This window comes from Exophiala spinifera (assembly GCF_000836115.1).
Source record: "Exophiala spinifera strain CBS 89968 unplaced genomic scaffold supercont1.3, whole genome shotgun sequence".
NCBI classification, from domain to species: Eukaryota; Fungi; Ascomycota; class Eurotiomycetes; order Chaetothyriales; family Herpotrichiellaceae; genus Exophiala; species Exophiala spinifera.
The window spans coordinates 2562589-2585821 of record NW_015622515.1 but is presented as its reverse complement, the minus strand read 5'-3'; the positions used below and the strand labels follow the sequence as shown (position 1 = coordinate 2585821).

Here is a 23233-nt window from a genome sequence, read left to right as displayed (position 1 = left end):
GACCTACCTACCTACCTACCTACCTATAGATTTCCCCAAAACCAAGTACGCCTCGCATAGAGAAGAAAATGCAGAGTAGCTACCTACCTGGCAGACGATGAGTGGCCATTCAGCATTCTTTTCACCCGGGGATAACACCTGGTGGGTAGGTAGGTAGGTAGGTAGGTAGGTAGGCAGGTACTGTACGACAGTAGCGATTCAAATCAAGACATAAACAGCACTTAGTACCCCAAGGTACGTACGTATGATGCCTCGCATGCGCCCTGCTCGGGTGTGTATGCACGGTAGGTAGGTACCTGACCGTAGCGTGATGCCCCCTTTCATCAACGGCGACTCCTCGCGCGCCGCCACCAGTGCTATAGACGAGTTAAAAAACAAACCACCGTATATCCAATTACACTGACAGTCAGTAGAGCGGCCCCTCCGCGCTTGCCTAGGCAGGTACTCTGTAAAAGCAGGGCTGCTTCACACTTCACACAGCAAATACAGTCGAGGGAACAAGGAAATTCGTAACATGGCACGCTACCCATCTCTGTCTCGACTCGATACAACCACCTGCTATGCTTTGCGTGAAACGACCATGTACCACCTTCTTTCTACTAGGACCAGCCCGCCCCCTCTTTCTTTCGCACCTTATATCAGATCCTCCTCTTCCACCAAAGGACCAACATACCATAAAAGTACCTCCCTTCTCCTATTCATTGGTACCTTGCACTCAAGCTCGCAAACGCATCTGGACTGTGTCTGCCATTTTCGAGGCCACTGATGATCATGCTCTCTCTACTGGCGTGTCTTGCGGCAATGCCTTGAGGGGACTGCATCTGAGCCTGAGCCATGTTGTTCGGCATCATCATGTTTGCCTGTGGGGGTGAGCCGACGCCAAAGTCGTTGGCACTGACTGCATTCGCGAAGAAAGGATTGCGGTTTCCCCCACCACCAGCCGAGTGCATATTCGACAAAGATACGGGCATTGTCGAGCTTCGCTTCGTCGGAGTCAAGGCATTTGGTTGACCGAAAATGTCGACTGCTGGCGCGGGTGATACAACCTGTTGTGGATGCTGCTGTCGCTGCACTTGGTTCTGATCTGCCGGTTCAGGGATCGAAGCGAGTTGTTGGTTGCCCTGCTGAGAGTAGTTATATAATGCCATTATCGAGTTCTTATCGTAACGACCAGTTTGCTGAGGCATGATAGCCTGGGGTTGTTGATTGTATTGTTGGTAATTAGGTTGCTGGTGTGGCTGGGACTGCTGGAACTGGGGCTGTCCATATTGAAAAGTTTGGTAGCCCATGGAGGCTTGAGGACTTTGATGCTGGGACGTCTGGTGGTGCTGCTCTTGTTGTTGTTGTAGTTGCAAGTCGAATGGGTTGTTCTGATTGCCATATCCACTTGTCTGAGAAGCTCCATAGAAGTCTGATGCTTGTGTTGCCGGTCGAGCTGGAGGCTGTTGCTGTTGCTGCGATGTCGTTTGTGTTGACTGCAACGGAGGAATACCGAATGGATTCAAGTTGGCAGGGAGAGAGCTCTGGCGCATTGGGCTCTGTGTTGGTTGTGGGGGCTGGAAGCCAAAAAATGGATTTGTCGACATCGAAGGAGTAGTTGCGGACTGAGGTTGCTGGAGGAATGGATTACTCCCTGTGGATTGTGTAGATAGAGGAGCAGGCTGGAAGAACGGGTTCGTCTGAATGGAAATAGCAGCAGGCGATGCAGCATAACCTTGCTGAGGATTCGAGGATAGCACGGGAGGAGTCATAGAGTACTGCAGTCGTGGGTCTTGCAAAGGAGCTTGTTGAGCAGGGTATCCACCGGTGCTGTGAGGAAACAATGGCTGAGAGACCTGCAAAGCTTGAAGTGACTGTTCAAGGCCGGTCTCCGTCTGGCTTCGTGTTGGTTGTCCAAACGGGTTGTTGCTGCTATATTGCTGAGCTGGAGGTCTCTGAGGCTGGTCCATTGAGAGACCAACCGTCGGTTGACCGGCTGTTTGCGTGAAGGGATTGTACGACGGTTCCGAAGGTTTCGATGTAGTAGGTACGTCCGGAAACTCAGTCGAATGTTCTCTTTCTGGAGGAGGCCTGGGTGCAGCCTCCTTGCTGCCGCTGCTGGGACCCAGCTGAACCAATGTTGCAATCGTCCTTTCAACGTTTCCATTCAGCCGTCTCAGCAGGTTGGTGTTGCGATCGACGTCGGAAAACCCCATGTCTAGGAGCATGTTAAGCTTCTTCTGGAGATCGGAATCCGTCATCTCGAAGCGTGCATCTGCCATCCTCGACATCGAATTGTAATCTTCTGTAGGTACTTGAAAGTTGCTGTCTATATTTCTCTCTTTGGCAGCCTTTTTCTTATCGTGTCTCGACAGGGGGAGTGCAGAGGAAGACGTTCGAAGACTAAAACCAAAGAGCTTCCCTTTCTTCGGAGGCAACGGCGGTGGGGGAGATTCTGCACGTTGCGGCTTTGGATATGTTGTTTGTGAATGGTCATCGCGTTGTGGAGGTTGTGGTCTGCCATCTGCTAAACTCTTTTCCTGGTATTTCCTGCGGATGAACCTCTCCATCGCAGAGTCTACCTCGTCTGCATCAAGGGGTATATCAGGCTTCTTGTTCTTGGGATTGTAGACTTTGTTCACTTCATTGTTTCCGTGACGTTTCATATTCTGCAACCAGTTAGCGAACGATCATGGGTAGACCTCCTGGGAAGATTGACCTCGACTTGATCGTTTGACCATGTATCCATGCTCAGGGACTTGACCTTGCTGATATGCGTGCCGAGTTTTCTGTGCAATGAAGCGCATCGCATGCACAGGAAGATACCCAGATTCCAGCTTGCCCATGCTGGATTCTTTGCGCCACAATCGGCGCATGTCGAATTCCCGGGGAGGTTCAACAACTCATGCAGCTCTCGTTCATTGCGCGCCTGCGTTCTCTTACTCATGGAAGCCATGTCGCGGTCTTTGTCAGGTAAATAGGGATAGCGGCCAGCTGGAGGTCTGGGGTATCAATGCGACAACGCAGGATGACAGAAGGCGCACGGTGGCGGGAGAATGTCAAGGTACCGTATGCACGAGGCTCGACTGAGAGCAATGATCATGTCTGTTGAAAGCTAGTCATTGTCGTCTCGGGGGCTTGATGGAAGATTATCCAAGCAGAGGACTTGTTTATGGGTGTGATTTGGCCGGACTCTCTTCCATCATCCTTGCCGCATTTTGTCGAACCCCATTTCGGTTAATGGTCCGGCGAATAAATAGTCTGGCGCAGCCCAGTCCACCCGGAGGAGAGGACAGGGTTGACCGGCCCATACTCCATACGAGCTCCCGGCCTACAAGGTCATACTGGCAGTTCTCATGCACCTCCAAGGCCCTTCTAGAGTATCAAAACGGCAAAAAGAACCCAAGGCCCAGAAAAGAAATTATGATATTGAACCATATTCATAAAGGAAAATGCGAGTGCTATCTACACCATCAATCCATGCAACTGGTCCTCGTTCAGGTTCTCAATCCTCCAACATGCAACGCTCACGTACCATAAATCTCAAGACATGTCGGCGTCACCACCACCATTCTTCGTAGCTGAATTGTTGAATCCATATCCCCACATTTGTTGAAGCATCCCATACTGGTGCTCCATTGGTTCTCCGTCGGACAGGTGCCACCATTCTCGACTATCGTAGGCGGGATCATTCGAGTGCCTATACTCTGCATCCTTCGCAGCTGTAGTAGATGCTTCGGCTCTGTTCGCGTCGTCGGTGGCATAGCCATGAGTCATGTAAGGCTCGGCGTTTCGAGCTTCGGCGTCTGGTAAACCCCACAGATTCTTCATCTTGTCTTGTTCTGCCACCTCGAGTCTGTATCGCGCGGCTTCTTCCTCCCTCTCCATGCTCGTCTGTGGCCAATTTCCCAGGGCATCAGGGTGCATTTGATTCCCATAACCCGGGGGGGCTATTTGCCACAGCTGTATCAATCTGGACCTCTGTTCGGAATCTGCATGTTTGAACAACTGCAACTGTGACGGAAACAAAGCCGAAGCATTGATTCCAGCCTGCTCAATAATTGAGGAGACGGGGAGATCGTCCGACTGTACCTGATGTGCAGAATGGTGATAGTGCTGAGTAATGTAGGTAATTGGTGATGCCTGAGGGACAACCTGAGGCGTTGGAGGCATCGACATATCGTGCTGGTGCTGGATGGGATTGAGCTGAAGATTTCTCGTCATCAGGTTGATCAAATCTTCCTGCATTTTGGTGTCGCTCTCCGAGGCTGATAGACCGCACTAGAGGAAAGAATCAGAAGGTCATGAACCGAGAAGGGAACGAACAAACCTGTCTGCAGTGGGGGTTCTCCTCAAACACAGCAATGTTGTTTGACAGATCCGTCTCGTAGCCACAAAACTGACAACGATGAAACGCCGAGGCCATTTTTCAAAGCCTTCTTTGAATCGACCACACCAGCTGTTAGAGATCCTTGCAGCAAGACAACCAGAAAGAGGAGGAAGCAAAAAGTCGGGATTTAGGCTTCAAAATCGTATTGTACTAACTAAAACACGAAACTGCTATAGAAGCTCCCAGTGTCCAGTGTCCAGATCCGGTGTCCAGAAAGATGGTCCTTAGGTGGTCCAGGTTCCAGAACAAAGAGGTCGGTGGTCCAAAGGCCCAGTTGAGATAATGGTTCCTGGTCCTGAGGGAGACTGGTAGCAGAGAACTGCTGGCTTTGTGAAAATACGGTCAAGGCAGACAGATAGGAGAAGAGCGGGGTAGGAGGATGGGTTGAAAGATCAGGCAGATGTGGTCGGGAGAGCAGGATCAGCTTCAGCTCGACATTAAAGCCGAAACGATCGAGTCTTCAAGTCAAAACGGAAGGAAAATTTGATATCAATGATGGACGGAGAATGAAGTTGGGCAGAAGAGAGAAGGGGGAAATGAAGTCGTGACGAGATTACAGAGTGACCTGGTTCTTGCTGGCAGCTGCCCGACGCGCGACACTTGCCGGGACGTAGCCAGCCAAGCCTCCGATATCAAGCTAAACTACTTTTGGCCTCCGGCTTTGGCCTGCGAATGTTGAAGCAGCGACGCGCATTGCGGAGGCCTGGAGTGCTAGCATTCTGTAACTGATTAAACACCATCACCAAACGATCTTCCCGTGCCAGCACCGTCGCTTTTCCACTCCCTCCACTGATTGCTGTGTCGGTAGCCACTCTATAATCAAGAGAGCACAGTCACGATGGTAAATCCGCAGGCCCAGTCACTCCAGGTTTGACCACTGACCTCATTGCCAATAGACGTCAATAGGAACAGGTTACGATCTGTCCAATTCCGTTTTCTCTCCCGATGGTCGAAACTTTCAGGTCGAATATGCGGTTAAGGCCGTGGAAAATGGCAATACCTGCATTGGCATAAGAACAAAGTATGGCGTTGTCCTTGCCTGCGAGAAGATCATCTCCTCGAAGCTTCTCAAACCAGGGACCAACAAGAGAATATCCACCGTAGATCGCAACTCCGGTGTCGTTTGTTCCGGCCTTCTACCTGACGCCCGGCATCTTACCAGCAGAGCAAGAGATGAGGCTAGCAGTTGGCGACAGACATACAAAGCGCCAATCCCGATCAGCGCTCTGGCATCGCGGATGGGAGGCTACGTTCAAGCATACACTCTCTACTCATCCGTACGACCGTTCGGAGTCACAGCAATCTTAGGTGGCTGGGATTCAGAGGCTGAGCTTGGTGTCGACGGCCAGGTCGGGGTCGGTCCCAAATCTGGCGCGGGTGGAAAGTTTGAAGAGGAAGCAGTGAAAAGAGGTGGACCGGGCCTCTACATGATCGAACCCAGCGGTTTATATTGGGTATGAGATCGCAAGGAGCTTGTTTGACGCAGACACTGACGGCTTTAGGGCTACTATGGAGCTGCTACTGGCAAAGGACGGCAAGCCGCAAAGGCTGAACTAGAGAAACTGGATCTGGGTTCTCCCACATGCCCTCTTACGCTCAAAGAAGCCGTGATGGAGGCAGCAAGAATCATCTACGTTGCTCACGAAGATTCGAAAGACAAGGAGTTTGAGCTGGAAATGAGCTGGATCTCCGCCTTGGATGGTCCTACAAAAGGAAGACACGAGCAAGTCCCGCAAGAGTTGCTGGAAGAGGCCGAGAAGGCGGCGAAGAAAAGCCTGGAAGGGGACGACGAAGATGAGGACGAAGAGGATGCTATGCAAGAGTGATAGCTTGCTTGCTCCCCTTCATAGCATTGTAGCACTACCACTGGCGTTTCAAGATGGATCGATAGGTCGGGTGTCATCATGCAAAAGATCCTCAGGACTTTTAGAGCCGTATTCCGTTTTGAAATCTAGCCAAATTCATCGAGTGAGCTGTCTCTCGACGTAGTATCCTATGCGTGCCGAAACGACAACGGCTGCAGCATGCTTTCAGAAAGACGCAATCTTGCCGGCGTTCCAGCCTTTCCTCTTGACTCCGAGCTCGACGGCGGCATTTCCCCAGTCCTCTCCATGATTGTGCCCTTTGGCTTCCTTCCCAGTGCCTCCCTCGAGCCCCGCCCGGGCTAGACCCTGTCCTTCGGTGAGCACCGTCAAGAGGCCGAAAATGACCGGGACTTGGCTGTCCAATTGGACCTTCATCAGGCCATGGCTCACTGCATCTGCAATGTACTCAAAGTGCATGGTCTCTCCCTTGATGAGCACACCAATAGCGATTACAGCATCAAAGGCATGCTTCAATGCCGTGTCCTTCTGCTCGGGCTCTGGCGCAGCCGGTTGGAGACTGCCCTGGAGATCCGTTGTCGAATTGCTGCCGCCCAGCAAGTCACCAATCCCACTCGCCAGACTTCCTACACCTCCAGCAACCGTACTGGCAGTGCTTTGTATTTGAGACGCAGCGTAGACTCGTTGGACCGCCAGAGGAAGCTCGTAGGACCCAGGAACAGACTCGAGGACGATGTTCTCCTCCTTGACTCCTGAGGCCAGCATGGCTCTCTTTGCGCCGCTGATCAAGGAATCGATTATGGTGGTGTTCCATCGGGCATGAACAATGGCGATGCGCAGGCCGGAGCCATCGTGCTTCTGGGGAGCACCTGGGCCTTTCAGAGAAGCCATCCTGATGGCGTGGGCGCAGCTTCAGTTGGGGATTTGGGGGTGTTGAGACTGGAGTGAACGTTACGCCCTGCGATCATGCGAAAATGGTTACGAGGAAGAGGTGAGTGAGTGACGGTGAATGGCTCACCCGCAACTAGCCGCACAATGGCAGCGATCAAGGCACCAAGATGAGCCTGTGCTTCCAGTAAGTGGCTGCGGTGCACTGGCAGCGATTGGGGCGGGAGGCTTTTGCCCCTCGAGCAACGCTGGCCCCTCCAGTCCCTCCCAGGATCTTAGACTGCAGGCTGTTGCCCTTGCATCTTCACAACCACCACACAGATCGTTCGTTACTGCGGGCCACCATCCGAGGACGCTTAGGGTTGCTCTTAGCGGTCGACCTCTTGCCATTAGGGATATACCTGCACTTAGAGGCATAGCAAATGACAACAGGTGAGTTTTGGTTGTGAAATCTCTGCACATGACCTTCCTTGCGGTCCACAGGCGTGCCGAGTACATAATCTGACTTGGATCCAGGCTATTGAAGGCGAAATCGCACTATCTTACGGCTACACATACTCTGTGGTGGAAATCCTACTGTCGCCGTCTAGACTTGCTTCAGTCCCTTCGCTAAACTCGCTGGCCAATCATCCGGACTGTATTATTTTCGTCTCAGAACCTCCTTCAAAATAGTGGCACAAAGGTTGAGTCGTACAAAGATGGCTCCGACGGCAGTAAACGGCGACGGTGTCAATGGGGTCACCCAGGTGAATGGACATAGTACTGGCACACAATTGAAAGCCACGGCTCCAGCTTTCCATCCGGCCGGTACTCCAGATCGAACAAAGTACCACGCTTCTTCATCCGATGAGGCCATCCACGCCGAACATGAATATGCCGCCCACAACTACCACCCACTCCCTGTAGTGTTTGCCAGAGCACTGGGAACCACAGTATGGGACCCAGAAGGCCGACAATATCTCGACTTCCTCTCTGCATACTCTGCAGTCAACCAGGGTCATTGCCACCCGGAACTCGTCAAAGCTCTCGTTGAGCAAGCCTCGACACTCACGTTGAGCTCGAGAGCCTTCTATAACGATGTCTTTCCCCGTTTCGCAGAATTTGTCACAAAGTACTTCAACTTTGACATGGTTTTGCCCATGAACACCGGTGCGGAAGCCGTCGAGACTGCTATCAAAATTGCCAGAAAATGGGGCTACAAATGCAAAGGCATTCCACAGAACGAAGCCCTTGTTCTCAGCGTTGCCGAGAATTTCCATGGACGAACTGTAAGCATTGCGTTTGGCAGACATCACGTCCTTTTACTAACCTTCACCATAGTTCTCAGCCATATCTATGTCAACAGATCCCGAGTCGCGTGACAACTACGGCCCTTACCTACCTGGCGTTGGAAGCGTCAACCCAGCTACGGGCAAGGTGATCCCCTACAACGACATCTCCGCTGTCCGAGAAGCGTTCGAGTCCAGTGGCGACAAGATCGCTGGCTTCCTGGTAGAGCCAATCCAGGGTGAAGCTGGTATTGTCGTGCCCAGCGACAACTACCTATCTGAAGTCAGAGCCTTGTGTGACAAGTACAACGTCCTCCTGATTTGTGATGAAATTCAGACTGGTATTGCTCGGACGGGCAAACTCCTGTGTCACGAGTGGGCTGGCATCAAGCCGGACATGGTTCTCCTTGGTAAAGCAATCTCAGGAGGCATGTACCCCGTTTCGTGTGTGCTTGGGCGCAAGGATGTGATGCTCACCATTGAACCCGGCACGCACGGTTCGACGTATGGTGGCAACCCACTGGGTTGTGCTGTTGCCATTCGTGCGCTTGAGATCATTCGTGAAGAGAAGATGATCGAACGCGCCGAGAAGCTGGGTCAACTTTTCCGTGATGGTCTACGAGACCTACAATCGCCTTTAATCACAACTATTCGGGGAAAAGGTCTGCTCAATGCAATTGTCATTGACGAGGAAAAGACAAATGGACACAGTGCGTGGGATCTGTGCATGCTGATGAAGGAGAAAGGTCTCTTGGTAAGTTGTTCGTCACGGTGTTTTGTTAATTACCTTGCTCACGGAAGGCAGGCCAAACCGACACATCAAAACATTATCCGTCTCGCACCACCTTTGGTCATCACCGAAGATGAGATCAAGCATGCTCTGGCTATTATCGGCGAAGCAGTTGTTGAATTGCCGCACCTCAAGGGCGAGCTGGAGAAGAACATCATCCCACCCGAGGAGAAAAATGTGAAGATCACGGTGGATAACTAACGTGCGAAAGGACGGAGAAGCCTCAACCAGGGGAGCAGCAATACGATGATGATTACATACCTCGAACATGACAGTATCGGCGTCACGAAGTTCATGTTTCTCTACCATTTTACCAGGGATGGGTGCAACGGCAGAATATCGGTCTTTCACTCTGGAGCACCAGACGGCCATGTACTCTGATGTTATAGAATGATGGGCAGCTGACTTGTATGAAAATTTTACGGTCATGAAAAAGGAAGGAGGGTTAGGTCGTTGAAGACCGTGTTGGTCCGAATACCAGTATCGCTACTGGGCTGTTGATAGTTTCCGCAAAACTTGATAGGACCGAGGCAGAATTGCAGCAACGACAGGAGACATGCTTCTCCTCAAGATGCCATCGGTTTCGATTCTTCCTCTTGATGCAGCTTTTTGTGTTTTTGTCGGCGTAATGGTCAGCCATGTCTCACCACCACCCCCGGTGCTCGTCGGCGCTCCGAGATTGAGCCACCCAGTATACTTGAAATCTCCTGCACTGGGTTTATAGCTCGCCGAAGGATTTGAGACGCCCGTTTACACGTCATGGGAGTCAAGGGCTTGCTTCGGTTCGCACGACTGGGCTTCCTGCTCTTTTTGCTCGTCCACCGAGCCCCTCGCTTGATCTCACTGCTGTTCCCAACGTCATCGGAGCGACGAGGACCTCCCTCAAGGACGCATCGTGTAGTTAGTAGACCTCCACACGTGGCTCGTGTATACGGAGGAGTAGGTGCGAGCCACGATACCGGGGCGACAGATTGCGCCGTTGTGGCTTCACGCATCGGGACCAATCAAGTTCCTGACGGGGGCGTCCCCAGAAGCTGTGTTCAGACACTCACGAAATGGAGGCAAAGGAGCGGAGTCCGAGGCTCTGGGCCCGTTACCGGCGACCACCACGGGCAAAAAAAAAAGAAACCGACCGCGAATCAGAGACAAGTACTTGTATGCGACGAAGGGGGGAAAAATATGTACATATGTATGTATCGTCCGACATCTTGTGGTGCTGGTGGTACCCTGGCGACTTGAGTCGTGGGGCCACGAGGTTGGTCGGTATCGTCGCAGCGTGCATGACAACTAAAAGTTCAGAGTTGACACTAACTAGATATTCAGTATCCGGATACTTGTTAAAAACAATCTGTATTTAGGATCGGGGGGGGGGGGGAATGCGGAATTGACACCCTTTGCGCTCCACGGCTGAGGCACCAATGAGATAGATGATAACTTCAATGTCTGAATATAACATATACAGCGTACGCTTTATCCGCTCTCGGGACAAGAAATAGAACTTGTATAGATGTCCATTCGAGAAACTAGACGGGTACGACCCATTGCATCGTTCAACGCACCAAAACCAACACCGTCCGCTATGCAAAAACTAATTTGCCATTCACTTGCCGTCGCCCGCTCATCGTCATCCCACCTTCACATTTTCTCCTTGACATTTTTCCATACCGTCTCTATCGGCCAAACTCGAGACTGGGCACCACCACCGGTCCGTACTTGACCACATTTCCGTATGCGCCCTCCCCCTGTACGAGGAAGTCCGTGGCGAGACTCAACCTGCCACCACCCCGGTGCATTCCCGTACTACCGAAAGTGCCATTGACAATTTCCGGATCGTACACGACGATGGCGACGTAGTTCCTGCGAGCCATGAGTTTGCGATTATTCATGCCTTGGCCCGTCACGTCATGTGTGAAGATCTCCATCATGTCCTCCTTCGTGTCGGTTGGTTGCGAAGGCGTCGACCGTTGACCGTTCGGAGGAATGTACAATGGCTTGTTGTTGTTCAGGAGTTTCATGACGTAGCTAGGGGGTGGTGTGTTGACGACTGACGATGAAATCAGCTGGTACATCGTCTTGTGGTCAGATGGATGCGATGGATCGTGAACCAGACCAGCACCACACGTGTTGACGGCGCCCGAGATAAACGTCATACGGATGGAACGCTGGTGAGAGATGCCTTGGAGAGTGCGAATGAAATAAGTGCGCTCAAGATCCTGTACGGTAGCGTGTCAGTCACGTCTTCCGGGACGAAGGGGCAAATAACCCAGCGTATACATACCTTCGACTCGTGCGTCCACTGGTCCTTGAGTTCGTCGAGTACGTCGATATCGCCGAAAGGATTCAGGATACCACCCATAAGTCCGGATTTGCCAACAGCACGCTTGACAGAATCAAAACCTGAACCGACTGCACCTTTCGCACCGACGACACCCGCTACAGAACTTGTGACTTTACCAAGGACGTTGTATGCCCCGGTCACGGCCTTCTTCCCGGTAGCCATCGTATGGGCGATTTGCTCTGCTGCGTCTAGTCGAGGATAGATCAGTGGCACCGGGATCATTAGTATACAATGCTGTATCGTTTGGGGGAGTAGCGCGATCTTGGGAAATAGACCTTGGTACGTTGGTCCAGCCATGACTTGGTGAGGATTACGTTCGCTTCTGGTGTCTGGACCCACCACAGCGACTGCTGGTCCGAGGAACTTCACAAAATGCCAGCCAGTGCCGGTGACGGTGAATAAGTCGTGATCGTCGGATACATTGCGCAGAATTTCGAGAGTAGTGTGGTGCTGAAACAGCAGGTACATTTCGATACCTATCCGCCCAATATTCTTGAACATATTGCTAAACTGCATATATTCAGGATAAGATCCAAATCCGTCAAATCTGCCCTGTAATCAGCAAAGTGCTAGCCCCGTCTGGAATCATTGACTTACATATCATGATCATCAAGTGTGAGGACGTGGGGTATTTGGGCAAAAGCTTCTCGTAGGTAAGGTTGGTCGAAGTGACTGGTGTAATAGTGGAAATATGCATGTGTCACGTCCTCTTCATGTGCTGCGGTCCAGACTGCATTCTTCCTATTCTCCTTGCCGCTTGTCGCTAGCCATTGTTTCAGCGATGCAATCTCTTTCCACATCCGGTCAGCATATATCTGACTTCCTAGCCCGAGTTGGCAGTGGAAGCCACCGCACTCGGCATGCTTCTGCATAATATCCTTCCACATAAAGCCGACACCACCGAGTCGCGCACGCTCGTTAGCGCTGACGTTAAGAGTAAAGTCGTTGCCCGAGGTTGCGATGAAACGCCAATTCGTCTCGTGTTTTCCAGCGACTAAGAACTCATAACGAGTACAGCCAAGGTGGGAGGTGATTGCATACGTCCACTTTGCAGGTCCGGATTCTTCCATCTGAAGATCAATCTCGTACTTGTAGAATGTCCATCGCTGGTGCTGTGAAATATTGGCGGCCTTAAGCTGTCGTGGATTCGGTGACAGATCAATGCTTTGGTGGATGTGGATCGTTGGTGGTTGTGGAGCGTCAGTCACAAGCAGTATCGAGCCGTACCATATCCCCCGGTCTATGTCCATGTTCGTATAACGTAGATACGGGCCAAAGTAGACGCCATTTGTGGCCACGACTTTGTATATGTCAATGCCGCTGGTGGGAGGGGGACCTGTGAATGCTGCTGGGTTCGACAAGTTCATCACGCTCTGCTGGTCGTAGCCTGGTGTTAGCGGTAAACCAGGCGAGGCCAGCGGCTTTTGGCTAAAGGAAAGACCCGGGGAAGAGAGGGGATTTTGGTAAACACTGCCTACGGGCGATAGAGGAGTCTCGTGCAGGTTCAGTGGTGTTGGGCCTTTTGGAAACTCCCATTGCGTGGCCTGTGTGGGGAGGTGAATATAGTAATACTGTCCAGAATTTGCGTCAAGATGCGCAATCCACCCCTCGGGAAGCGGTGGAGGAGATGCTGGGGGAATTTGCGCAGGCATTTGCTGCGCATGCTGCTGGGTCTGTTGGGCTTGACCATTGACGGCGGCAGCAGAAGCAGGACTCTGATTGTGTTGTCTAGGGTCATTGGCAAATGCAGGATGGCCCTGCTGGTTCGGCACTTGCGCACCCGGCACGGTGTTCGTTTGCGCGATTGGTACAGGAGCTGGAGTACCCGTGGCTGGTGCTCCTGCTCCAACCATGCTTTGTCGGTGCTTTTCAGGCGGCCGGCGACCATTCGGACCGGAAACCTGAGAATAAGCTGGTGGAGGCTCCTCATGAGGCTGGAGCCTCGATATCTCATTCTCTACAGGATACGGATTGCGGCCTGGAGAAGAGACTGTAGGCTGCTGAACCACCGGAGCTGCCGAAGCAGTTGGCGGAGACGACTGTGCGATACCCATGCCTTGATACACTGTAGGCGGCGGGTGCGGACTACTACCGGGTGCCTCTGTTGGTGTCCAAGGCCGTCTAGGCTGGTCATTTTGTTGTTGAGCAGGCGCACCATATTGAGCAGCTCTCTGCTGTGCAGCAAGACTTTGTGCTTGCAGACTGTTGAGAGTGGCAGCGCCAGCAATGCCAGATGCCGCATATCGAGCCTCGATGTCGGTCTGTGGGCGTGCGGCTGGCCCCGAAATAGGTGTCTCTGGCGGAGGAGGGGATCCGCGCTGAGCTCTCGTTGTCGACGTTGAGGCAGTCGAACTGATGCGATTGATTGAGCCCGGATCCCTGATCTTCAGTCGGCTCAATGCATCGGCCGCCGAGGATGCAGAGGGAGGAGGCCAGTATTGTTGGCTGCTCTGACTTTGCGAGCCAGGCAGCGGTGCAGTAGCAGGGCCGTCTCCACGTTGTGGTTGACGCTGGAACAAACCCTCTTTGTCCGGTGCATCTGGACCAGGAGACTCGGGCAAAGGCTTGGGCATCGTCCCCCGACGCTCGGCTAATGTCTGTCCACCTCCTGATGGCCTTCTCTGACCAGGCTGTCTTGAGCCCGCCTGCTCTGGAGATGTCACTCTTCTCACATCAGGGTAAGGATATGGAGTCGATACCGGGTTGCCATTGATACGTGAGGACTGAGCCTGCTGCCTCGGTCGTTCGTCAGGGTAGGGCAACGATGGCATAGGGTAAACTGTCGTGGATTGAGGGGGTTGCTGGGGCACAGGGCTTTGCTTGCCTGCAACCGACGACACACTTGAGGATGCACTAGCGGTCCTCTTATTGATGCGCAGCGGTTCCACAATGGTGGGCGAGTCTCTACCGGAGGGGCGATTGAGGAACATTTCACCCTCCGGCCTGCCCTGATGCCCAGGGACACTCATGGCGACAGGCGACACGCTGCGCTCGAGGTTGCAGGAAAGAAGATCGGAGGACTCGGGGCCGCAGGTCGTCTCAGGTTGAGGCTTGAGGCCGTTGGGTGCGGGGTGTGTTTTCAAGGATGCTTACGATGACCGGCGGTCGACCTGGGGTTGCTTCGAGTTATCAGCGAGGAGGATCAAAGGCGTGTCAGCGACTAGCTAGACAGACAAAATAAGCGCACAGGTTGACAGTCGCTGAGATGACAAGCCAGATATGGCCCAAGATAGCATGCAGAGATAAATACCTGGACGGCGAACCTGGCGCCTGGTAAAATGCAGTATGCCAACTCTTCAGTATCTCTCTCTGCGTTCTGCCTGAAGCAGGATGAATGTAACAACAAGGCGTGAGCAGGCTGGCCGGGGACTCGCGCCCTATCCCCTGCTCATGTACTGGACGAGTCTCTCGCATCTCCCTCGAGATTCATCCATTCGCAGGTCGAGGATTGTAGCCGCCCGGCCAAGCGCTCAACACCAAGATGATGCCCCACGTCTTCGGGCGTCAATTGCCCTGGACCGCGTCTTCATACCACTGATTGGCCCCTTGCACCATCCACTTGCCGTGACACTTGGAGGAAGACGCCAGCATCCGGGGCGGTTGGATAGACGGTGCGCTAAACGTGCACTGACTCGAGATCCATGGGCTCAAGGATCCTCAGGTACGAAGGAGATTCCCTCCAGATGTTAATGCACAGTGCACATTGTCTGCTGCAAAGACTCTCGAGGACGCGCGTCGGTATAACTAGAAGTGGAATGCTTGATGTGACAAAACGAAAGCATGACAATCCAAAAGTTGCTAACTACCTTAAGGTATCTAGAGATACTTGCGCCAGCACATCACCGAACCAATGTCGTGTAGATCATTCTCGTGCCAGTAACTGTCGTCAATGACATATGTCCCCAACCTCAACTCAAAAAGTCAATCTCTGCCCGTGAAAAAGAACGCAATTCTCACCACAGCTACAAAGTCCAAGCTAGACATCCCACAACAGCGGCCATAACTCCAGAGAGTACCAAAGCAGTTGTATGGTCTGCTCCACCAGTGAATGTCGGTTTCGCAGGAGTGGAAGGAGTGATAGGTGGTGAGACAGTGCTGTTGCTTGACGGACCTCCCACTGCAGCATTCGAAGTATTTCCAGAGGCAGAATCGCTCCCGCTGTCCTCGCCGACATCAACCCTAGAGCTACCAGAACTAGATCCAGCTCCAGCTCCAGCTCCAGATCCAGATCCAGCACCTGAGCCTGAACCCGAGCCAGCGCCAGATCCAGTGCCAGATCCAGCTCCTACCCCAGACCCAGCTCCTGACCCAGAGCCTGTTCCAGAGCCGGCACCACTTCCAGCTCCAGATCCTGAGCCACTAACAGATCCTGAACCGGAACCAGAACCACTTCCGCTGCCAGATCCTGAACCTGAACCGCTGCCGCTTCCACTGCCGCTACTGGTGCCGGAGCCTGAGCCAGCACCGGAGCCACTGCCAGATCCTGAGCCAGCACCAGAGCCACTTCCAGATCCAGAACCGGAGCCAATTCCACTTTCACTGCCAGCTCCCGAGCCAGATCCGGATCCGCTATCTGCAATAGGACCAACGACTGGAGTAACAGATGCATACGCGCCTGTAGCGCAAGGGGTCGTGATTGTGACGGTTGCAGCAGCGCCATTCTCGCCGCAAACACTGCAGACGGTGACTGTCGTAGTGAAGCCTTCAGGAATTGTGAGTGGGTTTCTTGTTTCGCATGGACATGCCTCGGTGATGGTATAAGTGACTGCCTGCATGCCTGTACCCGTAGGATTCGGATGATGGTACACGGTCAGGTACTCATGGTAGACACCGACATCGCCATTGGGATATATCGTGGTGAATGCAAGGATCTCGGTGCCAATGCCATCGACGACGGGCGGAGGTGTAATGGCAGGCGGGCCTCCGCTGCAGCTGCCGCCGTCAGGGCACCAAGTGATTGTGCTAGATAGAGTAGTTGTAGTGGTCACAGCGGTAGGGCACACGGAGAGGGTGAGAGTTGTAACGGCAGTGTCAGCAGGGTCGTTGATCTGAGTCGAAGTCTGCGCGAGGACGCTGGTAGCCAAGAGTGCCACGATGGGCATTGCTTTGGTGGGTCGTGTCATGGTCAGAGGATGCAGTGCAGTTGGTCGACAACCGCTCTGTAATCGATGGAAACGAAGGGAACAATTGGAATTGAAAAGAAAAGGCGTCCAAATGAGTGGCTGAAGCGCGACGGCACTTTCTCAAACGAAGGTACGAGTCTCAAAACGAGCTGAGAAAAACAAAAAAGATATGAACTTTGTAGCGAGCCATGGTATTTACCTTTGGTGAAGTCAACCGTGCGAGGTCGAGGTCCACATAACAACCTTGCTGGAATGCACAACACAGCCATCTTGTTTAGGCAATGACCTGACTGTAGGAATGTGTGCACGAACCAGCGCATACTTGGTTGTCGCATTCGAGACTCACAGAGCAAAGGCACCACGAGTGTTCGTAGCCAGTCAGCTATCGCTCCAGGCCGTTTAGAGTAGATCATCGACCACTCAGTAAGGGAGAAAGAGAGGCTCGACCTTTTGAACCCAATGATAGTGAACACTCGGGGTGAGAAGTCATGCAATATCATTTGAATAACCTGAAATAGAAGTATTCGGGGCAGCAAAAAGGTATGTTTCCCATAAATCGACATTCCAGACTCATCGCCCTCATTGAAGAGGACCCAACGAGAAAGAAACTTCCTACAAGGAAAATCGCTCTCCAGAGCCACTGAGTTCGTAGAACTCATGGCAACACATCGCTGTAGATAAAGAACGAAACGATGGTCGTGGCTGGCTCTGTTGCTTTTTTTGATCTGAAGAGAGGAAAAAAAGGAAGCGAAGCTTCAGTACGCGAAATGAATTTTGATCACGGCCAAATGCCAAGGGTTGGGACCCAACCGACTTTGGAATCGGTTTGTTGCCGCCTTGTTCCCGACGAGGGTTTCTTCCAAAAGCAGCGTGACAGAATGCGTGCTTACGGACTTGGAGAGCAGTGCTGCGCTGAAGCTGACGTTCTACAAAAGGCTATACCTTCACAAGACGCGGTGTAAAAGGAGTGAAGTACCCTGCCACTGTAGTTGGTATGGGAATTCTATTCGGAAATTTCAAATGAGTCGCTGGTTGGTACGGTATGCCGCGTCGCTTCTCAATAATCCCTCGAGAGGACTTCTGGCACACGGCCACTCTAAATGTTGGGAGCACCCCGGGAATCAACGAAAAACTGTGCCGATCGCGTGAGAGATCTATTCTTTCTCTCCTAAGCCGGGTGAACAGTTGAAGGTCCAAGCATCCAATCTCACCATTTGCAATGATTGTACCTTCGCCAGCGGTAGGTTCTTTCGGGTGGCTCTCTCGGGCAGATTCAACGTGTCAGGCTCGAATATCATTGAATAGTGACCGGTGGCATTGCTCGTCCAATGACCCCGGTGGCTCTCATCAAAGAATTCCGCGTTGAGTATACGCCGCTTACCGAGGTCGAACTACAGCACTCTTGGTTAGGGGCAGGAAAAGTTTTGATCAAGTATTGTTCGATTATCAATTAAATAAAGCCACACAATCGTTGTCTTGAACGTCATCTGTCCGAAACCTTTGCAATCGGAAATGACAGCTTGTCATAGAAGAGAAAGAGTCCTCCTTCCGTATCTGCTGTGCTCAAGATATCGAGCCTGTCATCTCTGCCTGACCTGATTGTCGAGACGAACTTTCAGCGAATGCATCCTCTTATGCAAACTGACCCGATGATGGCTGCCGGGGAGTCGGTGGATGTTGATGAGCTGAGTCGAAGTCGTCTGGTTCGGCGGGTATGAACTTATTTGAGTGGTTCAGGTCTTGCTTCGGCGTCTCGAGGTCTGGGGCGTCCGCCCGTGCTCGGTTTGGTTATTTTGATCGGTTTGACCGAGGTCCAGTCGGTCCATGGCTCAACGCATGGTGGTCCAGGTGGTGTTCCAGGCGGTGGGATCACGCAGACGGCACCTGGATGGCTAACGGGGGCGGCAGAGACGACGGATGAGCCGATGGCGGCCAGTGCCAGCAGGATGACTTGAAGCTGCATGTTGAACGAATGGGGGTCGTTGAAGAGTGAAAGAGAGATAAACGAGAGACTTTGGGTTGGAATGAATTCGACTTCTGAACGCTGGGAGGTAGGGTCAGAGAGGTGATATATATATCTTCCATCCGGAATTTCCTCCCAGCGGTCGCGACCACATGCTACGCGCTCGACAACACATGAGCAAGCTAGGATTATTGTTGACTCGGCCGGCCTTGGAAAGAGAATCGAGGGACTAACAAACGTTTGTCTCTGAGATCTTGACTCCTGACTCGTCAAGCGAGATGACCCTGGCCATTTGTCCAGCCAACTAAGCCTGGATTGGTGAGCGGGAAAGCTCGTCTAACTGATTTGGACGACTGCTTCCGCAAAAGCCTGTTGTAGAGTCGTCCGGACCGGTAGGGTATCATATGGATCGACGGCAGAGCTTGTCTTGCAATTACGGATATAGAAGCGCGAGTACGATGTGCTACACGTACAGAACAGGGGTCTAGTTTACTTCATTGGCGGAAAACGGCTGGTTCCTCCAACAGCTTCCATGCCTTTTGCTATGTTAAGATATCCGACTGTATTCTTGCGCCCGGCCTACCCTAGAGCCCTAGAGGTTGGTTGTCAACACAACTGTGCCAGGGTTATGCAACCACCGAAGAGTGGCGCAGTTCGGTAAAGGATTGCCCTTTGTACGGAGCACAACATGATCGGTTCGCAAACTGCTTGTAGCTCAAGAGGGAGACTTGAGACCCTCTTGGCCCCCACATGGGCAGAGGAGGCACTCTTTAAAGGGGGGGGGGGGGGGGGGGAGAACTTGACGGCATCGTCTCCTACGACTCTAGCACTGGCCCGTCGAATGTTGCAACAAGTTGCACGACCGGGGCGGCTCGTTCTCTGCAATGCTCTGGGCTCAACATGTCGGAGTAGACCAGTTAGACTTTGGAGACAGACGACTACAATAGTCTGGTTCTGGTCTGAGACTGCATGGTGCCTAGGCAGGTATTATTGTTGTCAGTGACTACGGAATGATGCTACACAGCATCCGCATTCTGTAGAGGCAATTTGCTTTGCTCCCCGCGCACATTTCAGCCACACGGCGCTTGTCTCAATCTCGATTGCCGTCCCTTGCAGTAGCTTTGTGGACGTGCCGCCGAACAAGGTTTTCCACACCGCGCGGTACGGGCGCTGTCAAATCACCTTTTCTCCGTCGAGCAGTGATCGCCTGTCATGGCCGTCACTGCGTCAGATCGTCTGCCACGCCGCACGCATCATCTGCAGACCAGTGACCACTACTGACAGAATGATGTACCGTACTCCGTGCTATTGCAATCTAACAACGATGATCGTCCGAAGCGAACACACGTGGAACAGCCCCCAGATCTTGGACTCTCTGCAGCTCACAGGGAGGGTGATCTGCAATAAATTGGCCAGGGCTATTATTAAATGGCCATGCGACGGCCATGATTCATATTGTACAACGACCTACGCGAGACACACAAGAGGTGGATTCTTCACTGGAAGACTGTATTGTACAAATGCTACGGATACTTTGTGTCTCCGGAGTACCTAGAACAAAAAGGGGCGCTTCTTCGGCGATCCTTGAAACGTTTCAATTTCAGCAACCTCAGACACGGGATACAATACCGACCAGGGTGACCCACCGACTTGAATTGAAGCGAGGCTTGTGGCTTGGATGCGGCGTAAAAGTTTTTTTGTTATCTGCAAGAGCTTCGAGACATTTCGGCCTTGTAAGTTACTGTCACACGACAACGAACTCGAGAGCAAAAACGGCTTCTCTTCCCTGGCCAGTGGTTTTGTGCTCGAACTCCACACCCATTGCAACAAGTCGCGCAAATACGTTCTGCAACTTTGGTGTAGACGCTTCCGCAGCGGACTGACTTCGACAATGAGTCAGTGTGCTCTTGTCGATCGAAGGCGCTGTTGGACGACGGCAAGATGCGCAACTCTGGAGGATTCGGAAAGGACAGGGTTGTACTGGGGAAGGGGCACGTACCATGTGTCTGCGCGGACCTCACCCGCGGCATTAGGTACTCGATCCCGATACCCTGGCTCTGGGATTTATAGACCCGGTGTCCGTGCGCAGTGCTCCAAGGACCTTCTTTGTTGAGGAATCATCACCGACTACCTGAAGAAGTCACTACTGTGTTGACAGTGTTGTACGTACTCGACTCCTCACGATATCGCCGACGAGACCACAGACCACGCCACCGCATCATTGACCCTGAGGAAGTTGCCTTCATCGTGGAAACTTCTTCGGCAGTCGGCAGGTAGACGTTATACCAGGGCTGTGGCCTTGGCCGTGGTTCGGGCCTTGGACCCCTCTGCGCGGTCGCCATGAGCTCGCTGAGCACTGGCCACGCTCGTAGGTGTATTTTTCGAACCTTGGAAGGCGAGAGACCCTTTAGGGTCTGCGCTGACGGTCAACGGCCTATAGGACCTTGGTCCACCGCTGAAAAGTCTATCGATGCTCCAGGAAAACTTGTATCGGCAAAGTGTCTTGGACTTCTGGGAAGGGCTGGCCACGGAGGAAGAGAACGTGAAAGAGAAAAGAAATCGTACCGAGTGTCGGAAAACGCCTCACTCTGGACGGGTAAAGATCTACAGACAAACTCGGTAGAAACTACAAAGCCCTCCGGAGAGGCACTTCAAAGACCACCGCACCATTCTTGCCGTTAGGCATCTTCATCCATCTGCCGAGGCGCATTTGCTTTCCAGTACCGGCCACGACGCAAATGCCTTGACATTCGCCTTCCTTCTTGCCTCCGAATTCGTTGACAATCTCTTTCCTTCTCTCGAAGACTGCCAAGGAGTTCACAAAGCCTCGTGCCACACCGTGATCGATGTCCTTGCTTGCCGGAGCCGCAACTTCAGAGACACCATTTGATGAGAACGACTTGATCTCGGGCCCATTTGTAGCTTGCCCATCCACCTTCCCAATCGTACCCATAGGCAAGATCGTTCGTTTGTCGTCGCTCAGCTTCCATGCTCTCACCCAACCATCCCAGCTCCCACTCAATATGACGTCTGTACCAGGTATGGCAGCCAGAGCGGTTATGCCACGAGGTTGTGGCTTCCTTGTGTCTTCTTTCTTTAGCCTTTCAATGACAGCAGGGTCTGACTCAGACGTGACCTCCTCAAGTGGGGCAGGTTCCTCGACACCGTGAGCACTGTGTATCGTGAAGACGGCCTTCTTTTTGTGTATGCTCCAAAGACTAATTGCACCGGAGTCGGAACCGGTCACAAAGTTTGAAGGTGGTAATGCGGCAACACAATCTAGACTCCCCGTGTGATACTCGTCGTTCCTCGAGCTATCGCCCAGAAACTTGGTGAGCGATTCCTCGACAACTTTCCACCACATAGCTTTGCGGTCTCGGGCACCCACAGTCACGCACTGATCAACTGACACTGGCGAAACATCCACGACGTGATCCTGGTGGCCGAAGAGTGTCTCAACATACGCAAGGCTGTCCTCTCCTGCTAGATTGTATGTCTTGAGTGATCTGTCCATGCTAGCACTGAACAGTTGTGCCCCAAATCCAGTTTGAGTATTTGAGCTAGGAGCAAATGCCAATCCCGTCACGCCGTCACGGTGCGTCGTGAAGGTCTTTAATGGTCGCAGGTCCTCGGCAGACCATATTATGAGCTTCTTGTCCAGTCCTCCTGTAGCAACGTATCTGCCGTCGGGTGACGCGGCTACACAGAGTATCGCCCCATTGTGGCCATGCTGTTGAGGGGCTGATGCCCTCACTTGTACTCCCCTGACATATTTCAGCTGCTTGGGTTTTCGTCGTCGAATGGCCGGTGTGGCCTTGTCGCTACAAGCTGCGGGCATCTGCAGTTGCCACTTGATCAAAGTCCTGTCCCTGCTCACGGTGTACACATAAGGCTGACACACCGCGACACCTGTGGTAACGTCGGTATCTGCTCGAAAGTTTGAATGTGAGGCATTAGCGAAATCCAGGCTGTTGGCGATCAGTCTGAACTGTCTGCCCTTGGCTTCGTCGACATCTTCTTTCAGTCTCTGTGCAATCAAATCTCTGTCCAGATCCTCGGCATCAAACCCAACTTCGTCCACCTCTTGTCTGATGTTGTCTAGGTATCGTTGTGCAAGCCGCACTCTTCGCTCCGCCGCAGTCTCACCCTCTTCGGAGGTGGCTTCTGATTCGGCATCTGTCTCGGGCTCTATATTGTCTTCGGACTCGCTGCCAGATATCGATTCGTCTCGTTCTCTGTCTCGTGGTCGAGCGGGTTTTCGCCCAGGTCTTCCTTCCTGTTCGTCTCGTGCTCCATTCTTCTCTGGTTCCCTCCGTTTTCTGGGTTTGCCTGGGTTATCTGCATCTCTCTTTCGCTTCCGCAAAGAAGCTGGGGTCGTAAAGAACGACGACATTTTTATTAGTTGAGGTTCAAGAATACAGAACGCAAGGCAAACTCTGCCTTGTCTGCATTTCAGTGCAATTCGCAGGTGGACGGGTTGTCTCCAATTAATTTTTTTTGAGTTGCGGGCGCAGCCTCGTCCGGGCGCCGTTCAGCCTTGTCTTCGCTTGACCTTCCCTAAAGCAACTCCCAATGCACCACTTGAAGTCCCCCGACTCGCAAGGCACAGCTCGCCGCGTGTCGAAGCCCAGCGGCATTGATACTTGTATATCACGAACAGCTTCTACCCAG

At 52.6% G+C, this 23233-nt stretch overlaps 8 protein-coding genes across 8 annotated transcripts; 2 read left to right on the top strand and 6 right to left on the bottom strand.

Moving 5' to 3' along the window:
- Positions 1–698: 698 nt before the first annotated feature.
- Positions 699–2935, bottom strand: PV08_04677 (uncharacterized protein; the record flags this gene model as incomplete). Its single annotated transcript, XM_016379022.1, has 2 exons — positions 699–2648; positions 2699–2935. 2 exons carry the CDS (start codon positions 2933–2935, stop codon positions 699–701), a joined length of 2187 nt encoding a protein of 728 aa, XP_016237699.1.
- Positions 2936–3522: 587 nt separating this feature from the next.
- Positions 3523–4405, bottom strand: PV08_04676 (uncharacterized protein; the record flags this gene model as incomplete). Its single annotated transcript, XM_016379021.1, has 2 exons — positions 3523–4260; positions 4310–4405. 2 exons carry the CDS (start codon positions 4403–4405, stop codon positions 3523–3525), a joined length of 834 nt encoding a protein of 277 aa, XP_016237698.1.
- Positions 4406–5207: 802 nt separating this feature from the next.
- Positions 5208–6195, top strand: PV08_04675 (uncharacterized protein; the record flags this gene model as incomplete). The annotated part of the gene is made up of 3 exons (XM_016379020.1): positions 5208–5237; positions 5266–5823; positions 5872–6195. 3 exons carry the CDS (start codon positions 5208–5210, stop codon positions 6193–6195), a joined length of 912 nt encoding a protein of 303 aa, XP_016237697.1.
- A 204-nt stretch (positions 6196–6399) lies between these two features.
- Positions 6400–7083, bottom strand: PV08_04674 (6,7-dimethyl-8-ribityllumazine synthase; the record flags this gene model as incomplete). The annotated part of the gene is made up of 1 exon (XM_016379019.1): positions 6400–7083. The coding sequence occupies one exon, from the start codon at positions 7081–7083 to the stop codon at positions 6400–6402; it is 684 nt and encodes a 227-aa protein (XP_016237696.1).
- Positions 7084–7778: 695 nt separating this feature from the next.
- On the top strand, positions 7779–9339 carry PV08_04673 (ornithine aminotransferase; the record flags this gene model as incomplete). The annotated part of the gene is made up of 3 exons (XM_016379018.1): positions 7779–8348; positions 8401–9102; positions 9154–9339. 3 exons carry the CDS (start codon positions 7779–7781, stop codon positions 9337–9339), a joined length of 1458 nt encoding a protein of 485 aa, XP_016237695.1.
- Positions 9340–10808: 1469 nt separating this feature from the next.
- PV08_04672 (uncharacterized protein) lies at positions 10809–14445 on the bottom strand (the record flags this gene model as incomplete). Its single annotated transcript, XM_016379017.1, has 3 exons — positions 10809–11351; positions 11417–12023; positions 12074–14445. 3 exons carry the CDS (start codon positions 14443–14445, stop codon positions 10809–10811), a joined length of 3522 nt encoding a protein of 1173 aa, XP_016237694.1.
- Positions 14446–15438: 993 nt separating this feature from the next.
- Positions 15439–16599, bottom strand: PV08_04671 (uncharacterized protein; the record flags this gene model as incomplete). Its single annotated transcript, XM_016379016.1, has 1 exon — positions 15439–16599. The coding sequence occupies one exon, from the start codon at positions 16597–16599 to the stop codon at positions 15439–15441; it is 1161 nt and encodes a 386-aa protein (XP_016237693.1).
- A 4589-nt stretch (positions 16600–21188) lies between these two features.
- Positions 21189–22955, bottom strand: PV08_04670 (uncharacterized protein; the record flags this gene model as incomplete). The annotated part of the gene is made up of 1 exon (XM_016379015.1): positions 21189–22955. One exon carries the CDS (start codon positions 22953–22955, stop codon positions 21189–21191), a length of 1767 nt encoding a protein of 588 aa, XP_016237692.1.
- Positions 22956–23233: the final 278 nt, after the last annotated feature.